The sequence below is a fragment of the Haliotis cracherodii genome, unplaced genomic scaffold, assembly GCF_022045235.1.
Source record: "Haliotis cracherodii isolate W230 unplaced genomic scaffold, xgHalCrac1.p SCAF_12, whole genome shotgun sequence".
Lineage (NCBI taxonomy): Eukaryota > Metazoa > Mollusca > Gastropoda > Lepetellida > Haliotidae > Haliotis > Haliotis cracherodii.
The window spans coordinates 7,327,851-7,345,158 of NW_027266267.1; the positions used below are offsets into that span (position 1 = coordinate 7,327,851).

The following is a 17,308-nucleotide window of genomic DNA, read 5'->3' on the forward strand; positions in this document are numbered from 1 at the left end:
GCGGCGTTAAACAACAAACAAACATCCCCAGCCATGTCATGCCAAAAGACATATATGGTACTTGTTACCATGCCTGGTGCTCGACATTAAGGGATAATACAAGGACTGGTCAGCTTGCGGGTAAAGTATATGTCCGGTCTAGTACATGCACATCACAAGAAGCACAATTATCTTTAACGCAACAGTCAACCCCATTTCCCCTCTTACATTTAGCAGTCACACTTAGCAGACATACTGTGATATTACTGAGGTACGATTCAATCTGTGTTAAGCCAAACTCGCTCACTTGAAAAAGATGTAATAGTTATTGACCGCGACGGAGAGGTTCAAGTCAGGATTACGTGCAAATTTGTGTCTGAGTGAGGTATCCATGTCAAACTGCGGCATGGTACTTCAATGGGCTAGTATCATACAACCAGCATTAATCTGAACACACACAGACAGTGTGTAGATAAAGTTTCTTGTTCCTGAGATCCCTGATCAGAGGGACTGCCTCCACGGTCTAGTGGTAGAGCGTCCGCCTGGAGAGCGGAAGGTCTGGTGTTCAATCCCTGGCCCGTCATACCAAAAGACGTTAAAAGATGGTACTTGTTGTCACCCTGTCTGGCGCTCGGCATTAAGGGTCTAAAACAAGGACTGGTCAGTATACCGTGTCTGAGTCATGTTGAACTGCGGCATTGTCAGAGCTCCAGATAAGCTTTTGGTGTTGTGGGTATTTTACCCATGCATTTTAAAATCATTGGGTATCAGTAATTCAATCTGCGTATTCAAATTTCTGTTACCCACTAGTTTTTACAGATGTGGGTATTTAAGTTAGATATTTAAAAACACTATTCATCTAGTCCCTGCAAACTGGTGTCGTGTGGGTTCGAGAGCTTTATAGGACTCAAAAATACCACGAATACTTCCACAAGAAAGTGTGATGGCAAATGATCATGATGTAACTGTCATCATGGAGTTTGGCAAGGTTGACGGAATGCCCGTTTATAATTCAAAATAAGTTGCTGATTTGGTAATCGAATACGCAGGGTTACTTCACAATATTTTGATGATACGCACAAGTTTTATTTTTGAAGCGTATCTGTAATGTTCGTTGCGTAATTGATACGCTTGGATTATATTTTACTGCGTATTTCTGCATTTCTGATGCGTATTTCACGCAGATACGCAGCTTATCTGGAGCTCTGGGCATGGTATCTCAGTGGGTTTGTAGTTCAAGCTGCCACACCCACATGCACGTCTCTGTATAAGTGCAATAATCTTGGACGTGACATTAAACCCTATTTCACCTCACCTCACCTCACCTCACCTCACACGATCAGAGGACAGAAGAGCAAACACTAACCGAGAAAAGGTTACTTTTTATTATTGAAAATGTGATTGTACATGAACAATTCATATTGTAGAATATTTCATGCAAATGCTTCCTGAAATGTTGTATATACAGTACTCTGGCCTGTTGGATCACCATAACAACAGTCTTTGGTTTGAAGAAGACAGTTATGTTGCCCGGGAAAACTCCAATCAAATTCCCTTTGTTTAACAATACTGTTTGACAAGTAACAACTCAACTGGAATTCCAATGGAAAGTGAAATACATAAATAATCATAGCGGCTTGGATTTGACCATCTTCCCGAGGCAAGAGAGTTAACTGACTATAAAAGTCCAGGTTCCACCCTTGCCAAACTAGCCTGGTATTATGGAGTTACATTTTGGCTGGACTAACGAGTCTTATGCATAGTCCAATCAAAATCGCGCACCGAAATCGAAATCCGGTTTCATGCAGATTTCGGTCGATTGCAGGATTTGCAAAGCATGTGCACCGCTAACTTGTTTTCAACAGATATTTTCTAAATCTTTTCATGTTTTTAATCAAGGCGCTCACATGATTTGATGCACTTTGCGATGTAAGACTCGTTTTATCACAATATAGATCTTGATTATCGATCGGTCGTCTTGACTGGGTGCCACCTTTTTGTTTAAAGCAAATGCATGTGATACGAGAGGTTGAATCTGATTGGTCAATAGGAGAGGCATAGAAAGGACATAACTCGTAATAGCCACTGGTGGCGCTACGATCGAGCCCAGGAATTCCAGCCTAGTTCGGCAAGGGTGGAAACTGGACTTTTAAAGTCAGTTAACTCCCTTGCCTCGGGAAGATGGGATTTGACTGTATAAGTCATCAACAATGCAAGCTTTGTAAGTTCAATGGGTACAGTGAAATCATGGAGGCTAATATGACACAGGTATATACCAATCCATATAAGTGAAAAATCACCCGATTATTTCACATTACAAAAGTTAATCGTTATAACAAGACAGATAAACTGTGGTAATACGAAAAATATAATATGAATACTTCAAAAGAAATTAATCACTGCAATCATTTACATCTATACTCCTCACAAGAAGTGAAGGATCACCTGAGTCTTTCATGACCGTTAAACTATAGTAATATGAAAGAATCAGGTGATCCTTCACTTCTTGTGAGTAGTATAGATGATTGAGTATGGTTTTACACCGCTATTAGCAATATTCCATCCATATCACGGCGGGGGACACCAGAAATGGGCTTCACACATTGTACCCATGTCGGGAATTGAACTCGGGTCTTTGGCGTGTCGAGCAAACGCTTTAACCACTAGGCTAACCGACCGCCCCCATATAGATGATATAAATGATTACACAGCATTGGTCATTCCTGATATCAACCACTGGATTGTCTGAACCAAACTTGATTATTTACAGGCCACCATCATACAAATAGAATATTACTGAGTGAATCAATAATCAACAGACCATGGGTGACTAAATGATTTATGCATATATCGTAAAGGCTTGTATCACAATAGTGACACTGAGGTAATCCACAACATCCCGACAAAAGCAAACTAGCTCTTCAGCAAATGCACTTTCTCTTAACATGGATTTCACTTAGTCATCCTGAGTTGTATATTCACGGAAGTCAATAAATCTTGCGCTAAAACAACAAAACTCTTAGAGGTTCTCCAGGAACAATTATTTAAAAACAAAACCAACAAATGTATTAAGGAAGAGAATATATGGATGTCAACTTCTTTATTATGATTATTTTTTTATTTTTTATTTCATTTTTTTTCACCTGAAGGAGTAAGCACATACTCCAAAACGTTATGTTCCTCATAATAAAGAAGTTGACATCCAAATATTCTCTTCCTTCAGTGTATCACTTCTGAATGCCTTTGAAAGAACAAATATATTACCGTATTCGACATAATAAGCCCCCAAGGAGCTCTCAAAATTAGAAATAGGGGCTCTTATTAGAATAAAATTTTGGTGAAAAATACAGAGTTGAAAGATCGTAAATTTTGTGGTTTATGCTGGCAGCCTATAATGATATAAATGAAAAGTCTGTGTGTATTATACACGGCAGATATAGTTTTCCAGAATTTAATTGCCCATAATTAAGGGTGCATATTACACACAAGTGCGTATAATACACGAATAAATACGTCTTGAGTACATTGATCAATCGGAAGGAATTGGAATTGTTCACTAGCCAATATATTAGAAAATATCGCCGTGTGCGCTTATAACGTCGAACACGGTATTCAAATACAGCATTGATCTCGGTCTACTGTGGAGATGGCACCTTAAGAGGAAAACAAACTAAGTAGCAGTAACACTTCAGATCTTTGCTGAATAAACTAAACAAGCAGAACTATTTAGAATATTAATTCAACTTTGACTAGATGCATCATTCTCACACATGCAGCCATCATGAACACGATGCAAAGGGAGACAACTCTGACCATAATGCCCAACTGCAAACATGCTTTTGAGGAATCAAACTACTCGTTGTTTGCTACTTGTTACAATTATGTTACTTCCAGCCTCGACGTTTCTAGCGAATATGTAGCTGGTCACAAAGAACATCTCGTCAAACTTTAACACATAATAGATTCTAAATAAAACATGGAAACTTTGTTGTTTGGTAACTAAAAGCCCATACTGAGACTTATTATAGACTACTCAAAAACAGTTAAAGACTGATTCTTGAATGTTAGGGACGAGTAATTGGGGGGGGGGGGAAAGGACAAATAGGCTTGTTGCACAAATGTCCAAACCCTGTGTCTTGTAAAATTCTGTTTGGCCTTGTAAGCTCACCCCAGATAGCCCATATAATACCACTAAAATCTCAAATGTCATAGGGGGCACGGGTGGCCCAGTCGTCTAAGGCGCCACGATTCGCTGTGCAGAGTTGCGTCCCTTGGGTTCCCCAGAAACCTATGATTGTGGGTTCGCCCCGATTATGTTTCTAGATTTGTCAGCACCATACCCGTGCTCGTGGGTTTCACCGAAGTTGTAAACGTCAGAGACCTGCATCCCTTCGGGCTTTCTTCCCACATTTAGCTGACATGCCGTGATATAACTGGAATACTGTTAAAAGCGGCGTTAAACCCAACTCACTCACTCACTCAAATATCATAAATATGCCCATCCTGTGACTTGTACCACACAGACTTTCAGATCCGGGGTCGGACTCCTTATCCACTTCAATAAAGAGGTTAACCCCGTCAGCCAGCTAGTCTGCAGTTCATGTCAGACTAGTGGTTCATGTACAAAAGGTACATTTAGGTACAAAACTAAACCCTCATTAGTCTTCACACAACAGACAAAACTATAGGCAATGCCTGTCACTGTGAAGAAAAGGTAACTTACAAAGGGAGACAACTCAGCATGGCATGTGAAACCAACCTCGACATTGCTAAGCCTATTTGCCTTTCTTTTGAACAAGGAACTGCCACTATCACATAATAGATATCTTTCTTGGGCAGAAAATATACCAGCTTATCCTGTACTCTGACGAAAATGACATTTCCTACAAACCTTCAATATTACACAAGGTTACCATGACCTCAGGCACAACAAATGCAACTGTCCTGACTTCAACAGGATTAATTTAGTTATCCACAGTCATACTTTCCAGAATTCCCAAAAGGAAAATTATGTACCGATCAAGCATTCTGCGATTCAAATAGTGAATTTCATTACAAAGGACGAAATAAAAATTTCAGTTCAATAAATTGAACAAAAAGAATCAACATATTTTCTGTAATCCGACCAACCATGATTTTATCATCATGGCAAAGAATCCTTAAGATTCATAACGATAATAAAGAATGAAACTACTGACCCTTATCTGCTAAGGAAACACTACTTGCAACATACAAATATAGCTGTGAACCTAGAGGTCCGGGCAACGTTTGGAGCAATTCAGTTTTTACTCTATGGTTTTTAATTTACACTTTTCATTATGTAACCAATATTTTTGCACTCATCTATTCATCACTCTATCGTGTTTATCCAAATATGAGAGAACAATTTTAAGATTTCAAAAAAATGTAAACATGTTTTAGATTTTATAACTGTTCTAAATATATAGGCTTGACTCGGAAAGTAAATTATCTTGTAATTGTGTTTCGGAAATTAGCTCCTTTGTATACATGCTGAAAAAGCTTCATTGGGTATTTACGTGTGCTGTTTTTATACATTTGAGTTTTTCATTTAATGCAAGTGTTTCTCTAGCAACTTAATTGAAAGTAATTGGGTTTTGAATATTTGGGGGGGGGTATTTTATGCAAAAACTCTGCTTATCTGTACCTCTGGAACCACATCATAATTTTTCCATAGAATAGGTTTATCACTGCTACATTGTACTACAGCAATCGTCAGAATCCACGGATACATATATCTCACCTACCTAAATAGTCACAATAATATGGCACTCATAATCTTCACAACGATCAGAGTATAAAAATATCCACAACAACAGGCAGTGCTTTCTTCAAAATATATTCACATGCCCTTTGGTAAAAATACAGTAACAAAACTTCTGCAATCATGGCATCAGTTAAAAAACATTATTTGTGAAACATATTTTGTATAAAAATATTATTGTCAAGATTGTATATTTTTGTCAAGATCAGCCCATGTAAAAATACAATCTTGAATCTTCACATCTGATCTGAGTAACCATTGTGTAACTTTAAATTTAGATTGACCTGTCTGACGGAAAACAGTAAGTTTTTCTATACATAGTAAAACATATGCAGTCATCTCTTGCACAGAAGTCACCATGACCTTCAGAGGGTAAAACATGTCAGTTGACAAATGCTGCACAAAGGTCAAAAAGCTCTCATGAATTCAAAACAAAATGGCAACAGCTTTGGTTGGTATGTCTATTGCAGCTCAATGTAACGGTTTTACTTAACCTTCTCCAAACCTTCACATTACATAACAGATTACAAACACAATGAATTCTTAAACAGGATTACAATGGCTATTGGTAAAGATTCAGCATAAATTCTGAGAATGACCCAAGGATAAAGCTCACAAATTGTACTCTTTAAGTGTGGGAATGAGTATAGTTTTATGCCGCTTTTAGAAATATTCCAACAATATCGTGGCGGGGGGACACCAGAAATGGGCTTCACACATTGTACCCATGTCGGGAATCGAACCCGGGTCTTCGATGTGACGAGCAAACGCTTTAACCACTAGGCTACACTACTGCCTTTAAGAACATGTTATATTTAAAGGTCAACATCAACTATATGTCTGTCATGTCCATCGGAGATACCGTATTCAACGTAATAAGCGCCCACGGTGATATTTGCTAATATATTGGCTAGTGAACAATCCCAATTAGCACCCCTTCCGATTGATCAATGTACACAAGACTTTTTTATTCGCATATAATACGCACTCGTGTGTTACATGCACCCTTAATTACGGGCAATTAAATTCTGGAATATATATCTGTTGTATATAAACATTTCAGGCTGTCAGAATAAACCTCAAAATTTATCTTTCAACTTGGTTTTTTTTCACCAAAATAATATTCTAATAAGAGCCCCCTATTTCTAATTTGAGAGCACCCTGGTCGCTTATTACGTCGAATACGGTAATTGTAACATAATGCCTTGTATAATACTAAATCACAGATCTCTCGCTCACTGTACAAATACTGTGCTGTGTAGCCCTGAGTAAATAGATCAATGCCCAGACTATGTAATAGTACAAAACAATATACCTTTCTGTGATGCACGAGGATATCGATCTCAACGATTACATACCTGACACCCTCAGTGATGCACGAGGATATCAAACTAAACGATTACATACCTGACACCCTCAGTGACGCACGAAGATCTCAAACTCAACGATTACATACCTGACACCCTCAGTGTCCCAAATACAGAGGGGTCCTGGGGTGCGTGAAGTCATCTCTCGCGACCTTCTAACTCTTTCAATTAAAACATTATTTCATAAACTTGAATAAAAATTAGCTTTGGTTTAGTTTAGAAATATGAACGAGTTTTAATTCCAAATTAAAGCATCATGATATGAAATCAAGATATCGGAACCTTTGAGCATCACTTCAGACCAAGAAAACATGCTAACATAAATATACACGTACTTCTCAAAAGAAGTTACAGAACACCCGATTCTTTCATATTACTCGAGTTCTTGAACTTCTTTTGAATAGAATATCAATGAAACAGCACGCACACACACACACCAAGACAAGATACACAAACTCAACAATATTAGCACTTTGCATATTGTGGGTTATATTGTCAATCATAGGTCAAGGTCAAGGTCAAAGCATCATTTGTACCTTCAATATGTTCAGGCGATGCACATCAAACCAGAATATAAATTTAAATCTTGATCAAAGTTTTATCAAGTTACTCAGTGCCTTCAAAAGCAAGTAGTCAGATTATACCTATATATGATGGCACGCATACTGCTTGGCCAGGGAACTTCATTTGGGTCTTTTCAGACCTGGAAATAATTTAATGCACTGTTCTAGGACAGGAAAGTCCACCTGTGGAAAACTCCTACGAACACAGGTGACTCAACCAGGCTCTCTGATGAGCCGTAAGGCTGTAGTCAAGGAGTCTGAATATACCCATGGCTTCCTGTTGCTTGCTGCATTAGGGCAGGGGTTGTCATAGAAGATGAAATGGAAGACGGGATCATTGGCCTTCTTCTGGCCGACATCTTTCCGCAGGGCCTTGTGTGACCTTGAGGACTTGGTCGTATGTAAGCAAGTGTAACAGAAGAGGTTGCTCTGTGGCGCACACCTACTGGCCAGATATACACATGGAAGTCACCACCATTGAATGCAGTATAACCCAGGGGGTATTAAGCAGCAGATTAATGAGGTCAGAGTCCCAGTTCACGTCACCGCTTGGGGTCAACTTACAGTCAAGGTCACAGCACAATGATTGACTGAGGTCATCTAACAGTCCAATTCACAGCACAAGGATTGACTGAGGTCATCTGACAGTCCAATTCACAGCACAACGATTGACTGAGGTCAACTTAAAGTCAAGGTCACAGCACAAAGTTAGACCAAGGTCAAGGTTTCTAGTCACAAGCAGCAAATGTAACTAGCAGCAAGCAGTATGACTTGAAGGCAACTTCAGAAACAGTTTCACAACTTTTGAAGCCGGTCCCAGCAGAAAACGTGACTATCCTAGCAGGACTCTCCTCATCCTGTGCCTGGCGTCGTCGACGTCGGAGTCACTGTCGCTGCTGGTGCCGCACACGGTCGGCTTGAGTGTTGTGCAGGACGGTGAACATAGGTACTGGAGCAGGGGTAGGCGGTACTTGCCACAGAAGTCCACGAACTTGATGTGCTCCACTCGTGAAGTGAAGTACACACCTGCCGACAGAACACAACATGTCAACACACCAATAAGATCCCTACAAGCTGATCAAATATCCATCAAACAAACACCTTAATGTTGGAGGAAAGCACCAAAGTGGTAACACCTATCAACCATGTCATTAATTCGACCGCTCTATTCATTCAGTCGCCTCTTACGACAACCATAGTCAGGCCAGGGCCCTGTTCCTCAAAGCGATCTTAGCGCTACGATGATCGTAAGCCTATGTTAGAGTATGGGACTTACGATCACCTTAGCGCTAAGATCGCTTTGAGGAACGGGACCCAGGTCTTTTATATTTTTCGGATTACGGACCTGCCGACTCAAATTTATTAGAAAATGTTTAAAAAAAATCATATTTGCATTTTTTCCTTCTCCGCCAAAAGCCACATAGTCAGTTATTTAATTTGTTATCAACACCTTTTAATACAAAAACATATGAATTTACCGTTGTAAACTAGTGAAGAGATACATAATCGATCTTTGTTGATCTCGAAGCCAAACATGTATAGCCTCCCTTGACAATTGTCTGTGTTGTAAGTGGTAGAATTTATATTGTTAGAGGGGGCTTTATTGTCACAAATGGCGGCCTTTTGAGCACAGAAGATTTTCATTAAGTATGCCAGAGGCATTCTGCATAAAAAAAAAAAATGCATCTGGTTTCTTTCTTTTTTTCACCCCTCCAACCCTTGACTTAAGAGCTGAAAAATCCATAAAACTAAAAATAAAAAAAGCCTGGCCGTAACAGGGAAAATCTTTGTCAGGATTTAGTGTTACAATATTTTTTACAACTTTTTAATTCAAAGGTTCAGCAGACATGTAAATGAGTTATTAACAAATGAGACAGCTTTAGAAATTGGCACTAGTCCTATAGTCTTTGCCAAACTGATCAAAAGTTAAGGTATCTTAAGGACAAGTAGAAATTTGCCATTTGGAAGGGTTTTGCTATATGTTATTATTATAAAGGTAGTGGACTAAAAATGTCAGTTTCTACCGCTGAGAGATGTTCCTAACTGCACTGTGTGGAGCTAACACAGCTGTTGCACCTACCTTTGCACTTGGGGTTGACACAGCGTTGTGCTGAGTCCAGGTAGCGAATGAGGTTCTCTGGAAGATCAAGACGAGTGTAGTTCACTTTCTCAATTTTGACACAGCGTCCAGACAGTTCTAACAAGGTGGGTGGGTTGTACACCAGGTCCTGGACGAAGCGCTTCACGAGGGGATTGTTCCTGAGACTCAGCTCCACCAGGTTGAGAGAGACGATCTCCGTGGGCAGCGTCGACAGCTGGTTGTTGTGCAGCGTCAGGGACTGCAGACGCTGTAGATGGATCATCGTTGGAGGCAAACTCTGCAGCTGGTTGTCACAGAGAACAAGTGCAGTGAGGCTATGCATGTAGCCAATCTCGGCCGGGATGTCTGCCAACTGGTTGCCCCCCAGATAGAGCACTTGCAACCTACAACAAGAACAGTCAAGTCCCATTCAAGTTTTATTCCCTGAGTGATAAAAATATAATATTCTACTCTGCATGCAAATGTAACATCCCTTCCATAGAAGGTAAAATCTCTATTCAGCCAATCAGTGTCAAGGCTTCTAAATTCTTAGTACAAGCAAGCAAAGCATTTAGCGCAGAATATCTAATTTCTGTATCTCCAAAATGAACACAGTCTGGCAGTTCCGAATGGAAATAACAAAGGCTGCACTATTATATTCTTGTGGATATTTTATGTATCTGTGTTTATGAGTGCTGTGGCTTCTACTCCCAAAAAGGCGTACTATAAAAGGAATATCTGTGCTTTGTCGGATTTCTTTTCTTAAGATCAGTAATTCCAAATCAAAGTGGTTAAGAAATGAAGGTGAATCCTTTTAGAAAGCTGACGTGATTAGTTTAAGAAACAAGATATAGATTGGGCAGTGAAGGTTCATCTTGTTCGACCTCTCTTGGAGGGTTTGTCTTGGAGACTAAATGATCTGGCTTCAACAAAACTGCAAAATGATTGATAGATTGATTGAGTGAGGGAGGATAGTTTTACGCCGCATTTAGCAATATTCCAGCAACATCACGGGGGGGGGGGGAGACACCAGAAATGGGCTTCACACATTGTACCCATGTCGGGAATCGAACCCGGGTCTTCGGCGTGACAAGTGAACGCTTAAACCACTAGCCTCCTCGACCGCCCCGCAATAAGATTGCGTGACTATTGACTTAATGCTCCTTGAAAGTACTTCGACAGTGTTTCAGTTATGTGAGTGAGTGAGTGAGTGAGTATGGTTTTACGCCGCTTTTAGCAATATTCCAGCAATATCACGGCGGGGGACACCAGAAATGGGCTTCACACATTGTACCCATGTCGGGAATCGAACCCGGGTCTTCGGCGTGACGAGCGAACGCTTTAACCACAAGGCTACCCGACCGCCCCGTTTCAGTTATGTACTGGCTTAATGTGGGACAAATGCTGGAAACGCAGAGTTGCGTCCCTTGGGCACACCAGAAACCTATGATCGGGGATTCGAATCCCAGTTCACCCCGATTAAGTTTCTAGGTTTGTCAGCACCATACCTGTGGGTTTCACTAAGTGGTAAACATCTGAGACCTGCATCGCGTCTGGCTTTCCTCCCACAATAAACTGACACGTCATGATAAACTTGAATAATGGTAAAAGCGGCGTTAAACCAAACTCACTCACTCAATATGGGTGTCTGTTATTTCATCCATCAATCATGAACAATGTCCACATGATCATTGATCCATTCCTGGCTCTAAAGAAATTATCTAAACATACAGTACTCTACACCATTTCATTAAGGAACTTGATTGACAAATTACACGTAACACAGGGATTAGTGATGTACCGTAGTATGGTAAATAGGGCTACGAGGTATGGTGCATGATTCAGAGCTAAATCGAGCCATGCATTACCATACAGGACCATCATACTGCCTGCAGAGACCCTCATATAGCCTGCAGAGACCCTCATATAGCCTGCAAGGACCCTCATATTGCCTGCAAGGACCCTCATATAGCCTGCAGAGACCCTCATATAGCCTGCAAGGACCCTCATATAGCCTGCAGAGACCCTCATATAGCCTGCAGAGACCCTCATATAGCCTGCAAGGACCCTCATATTGCCTGCAAGGACCCTCATATAGCCTGCAGAGACCCTCATATAGCCTGCAGAGACCCTCATATAGCCTGCAGAGACCCTCATATAGCCTGCAGAGACCCTCATATAGCCTGCAAGGACCCTCATATTGCCTGCAAGGACCCTCATATCGCCTGCAAGGACCCTCATATAGCCTGCAAGGACCCTCATATTGCCTGCAGAGACCCTCATATAGCCTGTAAGGACCCTCATATTGCCTGCAAGGACCCTTTCATAGCCTGCAAGGACCCTTATGTTGCCTGCAAGGACCCTCGTATAGCCTGCAAGGTCCCTCTCATATTGCCTGCAAGGACCCTCATATTGCCTGCAGAGACCCTCATATAGCCTGTAAGGACCCTCATATTGCCTGCAAAGACCCTCTCATAGCCTGCAAGGACCTTCATATTTTGAGCAATTGAGTTTTTACTCGAAGGTTTCTATTTTAATTGGGTTATTACATTTTTCATTGGGTAACACAATATTTTTTCACTAATCTATTCATCACTCTATTGTTTTTTTCCCCAAATGAGTGAATATTTTAAAAAAAATTAAAAATGAAATAATGTTTTAGATGTATATAACTGCTCTAAATACATAGACTTGACTCAGAAAGTAAATTAGCTCGTAATTGTGTTTCAGAAATTAGTTCCTTTGTATGCATGCTGAAAAACATTCATTGGGTATTAACACGTGCTGATTTTATACATTTTAGTTTTTCATTTACCAAGTTCATTGAAAGTAATTGGGTTTTGAATATTTTTGGTTGGTATTTTACGTAAATATGCTGCTTATCTGTAGCTCTGTACTACTTGTCCATGAGGTCTAACATTATTTTCTATTATAGCTAAAATGGATAGAATTATCATAAAACCGCCCGCACGTTTTTAGAAATGAGTGGGCCACTGTAACTTGATAGTGCCCTCATATTGCTTGACGACGGGCCATTATCACGCCCGTTGTTAGGTGACGTCATAGGGTAGAGAAAGTGACGTCATCTGTGTTTTTTCTATGATGTTTCCATATTTGTAAAAGTGGGTCGGTGACATTCATGTTGATTGCAGTAAATGTTTCAAAACCGATATTGTTTCTTTTTCTTTGATAAAAAATTCCATCCATTTTTAGCTATAATAACGGTAACGCTCTTTTTCAGGTCATTATCATTTGCAGAAGCCCTCGGTCTTTTCAACTGCCCTCCTTCGTCGGGCAGTTGATGGAAGACCTCGGGCTTCTGCAAAAACAATTAGTGTTACCCTTATAGTAAACTAGCTCGAATTTTGAAGGGTGGAGTAATAGTAAAATATAATTTTAACACCAAATGCAACATGTTTTTAATATGTTGTTCTCTGGTTTGAACACGAGATATGAGGCTTATCGTGCATGTCAGAGGACAATCCCAAACCACAGACTAGCATGGCAGGACTGAAAATAGACCAGATAACGTACTATGTGAAAATCACAACAGGGCTAAATTCACACATTGTGGCAATCAGTTCATGTAGTGTAGTGATTGTACCATTTGGTAGGAAAACACCCCATGTGATCTGTATGTTTGTGTTACAAGTTACAAATACAATGTCTTACATGACATGATATATTACATATATACCCCAGCAGGCCAGTCCGGACCAGATATCAAGTGATTGACATAATGAGCATCGATCTGCACAATAGGGAGATGATGTCATGCATCAACCAAGTCAGCGAGGCTGACCACCCGATCCCGTTAGTCGCCTCTTACATAGTCACATGGGTTACTAAAGACCTACTGTAACCCTTATCTTCAGGGGTCTTGAGTGAGTGAGAGAGTGAGTGAGTGAGTGAGTGAGTGAGTGAGTATGGTTTTATACCGCTCTTAGCAATATTCCAGCAATATCACGGTTGAGGACACTGGAAATTAGCTTCACATATTCTACCCATGTAGGGAATTGAACACTACACAGCAATAGAGGTACAGTTTTAGTCCACTACTCCTTATAATGATAACAGACCCGTGAAGATTCCGGGGTAGAATAGGTCTTCAGCAACCCATGCTTGCCGTAAAAGGGGACTATGCTTGTCGTAAAAGGCGACTAATGGGATCGGGTGGTCAGGCTCGCTGACTTGGTTGATGCATGTCATCGATCCCAATTGCGTGGGTTGATGCTCATGATATTAATCACTGGATTGTCTGGTCCAGACGCGATTATTTACAGACCGCCGTCATATAGATGGAATATTGCGGAGTGCGGCGTTCAACAACAAACCAACCAACCAACCATAATGATAACATATAGCAAAACACTTAAAAAGGAGAAATTGGAAAATCTATGATCCAGCCCTCGGAAAACATTTAAACAAATGTATGTCTTCCCACTTCTCATAGCGAACACACAGCAAGTAGTTCATGAGCACTTTGTGTGAGTCAGCTATCTGGTATTCTGGTGTGCACATAAATAATAACATACCAGGGACATACCAGCCTTAGAAATTGGCACTAGTCCTGTAGTCCTGGCCCAAATGCACAATAGCTAAGGTAACATAAGGACTGGTAGAGATTTGCCCTTTTTATTTTGCTCAATGTTATGATTAAGGAGTTTTGGACTAAAACTGTTAAGTTTCTACCCCTGCTCATCTGAACCTGCTCCGACTAGAGGTCGATATTCGGCTCCAAATCTGCAGCTTAAGATGGTAATTTCGAATTTGATTTAAAACTTCCCTATTCCTCAGAATTTACAAAAATAAGTAATCCAATTTCGAACAATGTCACGAATTTGTCCCAATTTGCTTGCCAAAGGGGTCGGTCGGGTAGCCTATTGGTTAAAGCGTTCGCTCCATGCAACCAATGCTTGCCGTAAAAGGTGACTATGCTTGTCGTAAGAGGCCACTTACGGGATCGGGTGGTCAGGCTCACTGACTTGGTTGATGCATGTCGTCGTATCCCAATTGCGTGGATCGATGCTCATGATGTCAATCACTGGATTGCCTGGTCCAGACTCAATTATTTACAGGCCGCCGTCATATAGCTGGAATATTGCTGAGTGCGGCGTTAAACAACAAACCAAAATCTTGGTAAGAAGTGCAGGTGTATGAGTGTTATATGTTTGATATGAGTGGCTGTTGTAATTATATTGTTATACCCTATTTTACCATAATATCACTTGTGTATATATACATACAGTAGATCTATTACTCCATTATGCAGATTTGTCTGGGCAACACTTGCCACATGTATTATTCACTCGTATTACTTGTGCAGGTTTCACCTATCTGGTATGATAAATCATCACAGCTGTTCTATAGGTATTTAATCGGAGATCTAGATAACTTTTTGAGCAAATGACTTTTTACTCTAGGGTTTCTATTTCAATTTGGTTATTACATTTTTCATCGGGTTACCAATATTTTGCACTCATCTATTCATCACTCAATTGGGTTTTCCCCAAATGAGTGAATATTTTAAGTTTTAAAAAATATAAAATAATGTTTTAGATGTATATAACTGTTCTAAATATATAGGCTTGACTCGGAAAGTTAATTAGCTTGTAATTGATTGTGTTTCGGAAATTAGCTCCTTTGTGCACTTGCTGAAAAAGCTTCATTGGGTATTTACGCATGCTGTGTTTATACACATGCGTCTCTGTACATTGCTGTACGCAAGATAATTGAAAGTAGTTGGGTTTAGAATTTAGAACAACATAAAGGAATAGGATTGGTTGATACACAATGGGGTGTGCCCTGTGGTTAATGAATAGCTGGACAGAGGGGAATACTTAATCCTGTTTGAGATTATGGTATCACTTATAGACGAGCTTGTATGGGGTCTAATCCTTTATGAGTCTAAAATGAAGTAATTGCTGAATGTTATTCTAATATAGTGATGGCAGATTTACTTAAATACAATAGTTCAAGGCAATCTATAAAACTATGTAGACATATCTTTGTCTTACTGAACATTATGCCTGAGAGTTGGGATCTTGTTACCTTATGCTAGTATTTATAGTATCTGTATCTGCATTTTACCTTGCAATACCTTAATATGTATTACTTGCTATTCTATAATCATATGAAATTATGTATAAATGCTACATCATGATCACTTATAAAAGCGCTAGCTGTTGATCTAATCATTATGTAATAAGTATATATCACTAATCATAGTGACTAATATGAGCTTTCCAGAGAGTAGTTACAAATATGTTCTCGGTACATTTCTCTTGTAATTATACCAATCCAAAATCCATTAAAGAGTTAATCAATTAAGAATAAATTAATTTTGTGAAAAAAATTACTTCTGTAATAAATGCCACTGTCTTGTCATAAGCTTTAAAATGATATGTCACAAGCTGAATACATTTCAAAAAAGATATCTTCATATTTTTCAAAGAGTATATTAATTACTTATTTAATTAGAGACAAATTACAATATTTTCCCCTCGATGGATTCACTAAGACTTTCAGTATAGTGTTCACTGATGTTGACAGAGTACAAAACAGCTGGATTTATTTCTGTTGCAATTTGTTTAGGGTCAAACTATTTCTCCAGGCCTATAAGCCGAATTTGACATAACTGTATTCCTGGTGTGGATAGAGCAATGAGAAACTGAACGCTCGTCACCTGAAAAAATTTGGTGTCACCTGAAAAAATTTGGTCTCACCTTGTGAGATTCCGTATCGTGTGTGGTAGTTCTTGTATCCTGTTGCCTCCTAAATATAAACACTTTAACCTTCGCAATTCTGCCAATTGTGGAGGGAGAGTTTCAAAAAGATTCCCACTGAAGTTCACAACCTCTAGACTCTTCAGTAGTCCAAAATCCTTGGGTAGAGATTGTTCGTCAAGTCTGTTATTTCTGGCGGTGAACGTTCTCAACTGTTTCAGTTTCACGATCTCATCACTTATATGTGAGACGTTGTTGTTGCTAATATCCAGGACGATCAACCGGTTAAATATGGACACAGTTGGGGGCAGAACGCTGATGTTGTTGTGGTCAAGCTGTAATGCACGGAGCTCGTGCGCACGTGAAAGAAGGCACTCCGGTAAAGTGTCCAATTCCGCGTATGACAGATCTTCCGCATTTTCTCCATGAAACTCACTATCCGACGAAGAAGATTCATAAGCTGCCATGTTTGACCCTTTGGGTATCCTAGCTGTATGTCCTCTCAACCTTCCTCCCCACTTCTAACCTGTCAAGTTCTCTCTCCGTCCCATATGTATCCGCAAGTCATGCGTCGGTTACGTGTTGAGGTGAAGGTCGGTGGCATCTTGTCAACTTCTACAGCAGTTGTCTCCCTTTAGATACTATATGGCTATACACTGGAACGTTTTCTTTGGAAAGTGTGTCAAGCGTGTGCTGCCTAGGTTGGTCTATATTGACGGTTATGGAAATTAATTCGTGTCACCACAGCGAATGGGAGGCCACACGTACATCGGTGACCTGGTCAATGTCACTGGAAGAGCGCTGAATGTTTA

The 17,308-nt window shown here is 40.0% G+C and overlaps 1 protein-coding gene across 1 annotated transcript; it reads right to left on the reverse strand.

Moving 5' to 3' along the window:
- Positions 1-1,361: 1,361 nt before the first annotated feature.
- On the reverse strand, positions 1,362-17,075 carry LOC139458155 (leucine-rich repeat-containing protein 58-like). Its single transcript, XM_071239482.1, has 3 exons — positions 16,497-17,075; positions 9,772-10,175; positions 1,362-8,717 (listed from the first exon to the last, which is right to left on the reverse strand). The coding sequence occupies exons 1-3, from the start codon at positions 16,961-16,963 to the stop codon at positions 8,524-8,526; spliced, it is 1,065 nt and encodes a 354-aa protein (XP_071095583.1). The 5' UTR covers positions 16,964-17,075; the 3' UTR covers positions 1,362-8,523.
- Positions 17,076-17,308: the final 233 nt, after the last annotated feature.

Bases quoted from the DNA above. Each gene is read 5' to 3' on its own strand.
- LOC139458155 (XM_071239482.1), bottom strand. From the start codon at position 16,963: ATGGCAGCTTATGAATCTTCTTCGTCGGATAGTGAGTTTCATGGAGAA. The intron at 10,176-16,496 runs GTGAGACCAAAT...TTCTTGTTGTAG, and splicing joins ACGATACGGAATCTCACAAG to GTTGCAAGTGCTCTATCTGG. The intron at 8,718-9,771 runs GTAGGTGCAACA...TTCTGTCGGCAG, and splicing joins TGTCAACCCCAAGTGCAAAG to GTGTGTACTTCACTTCACGA.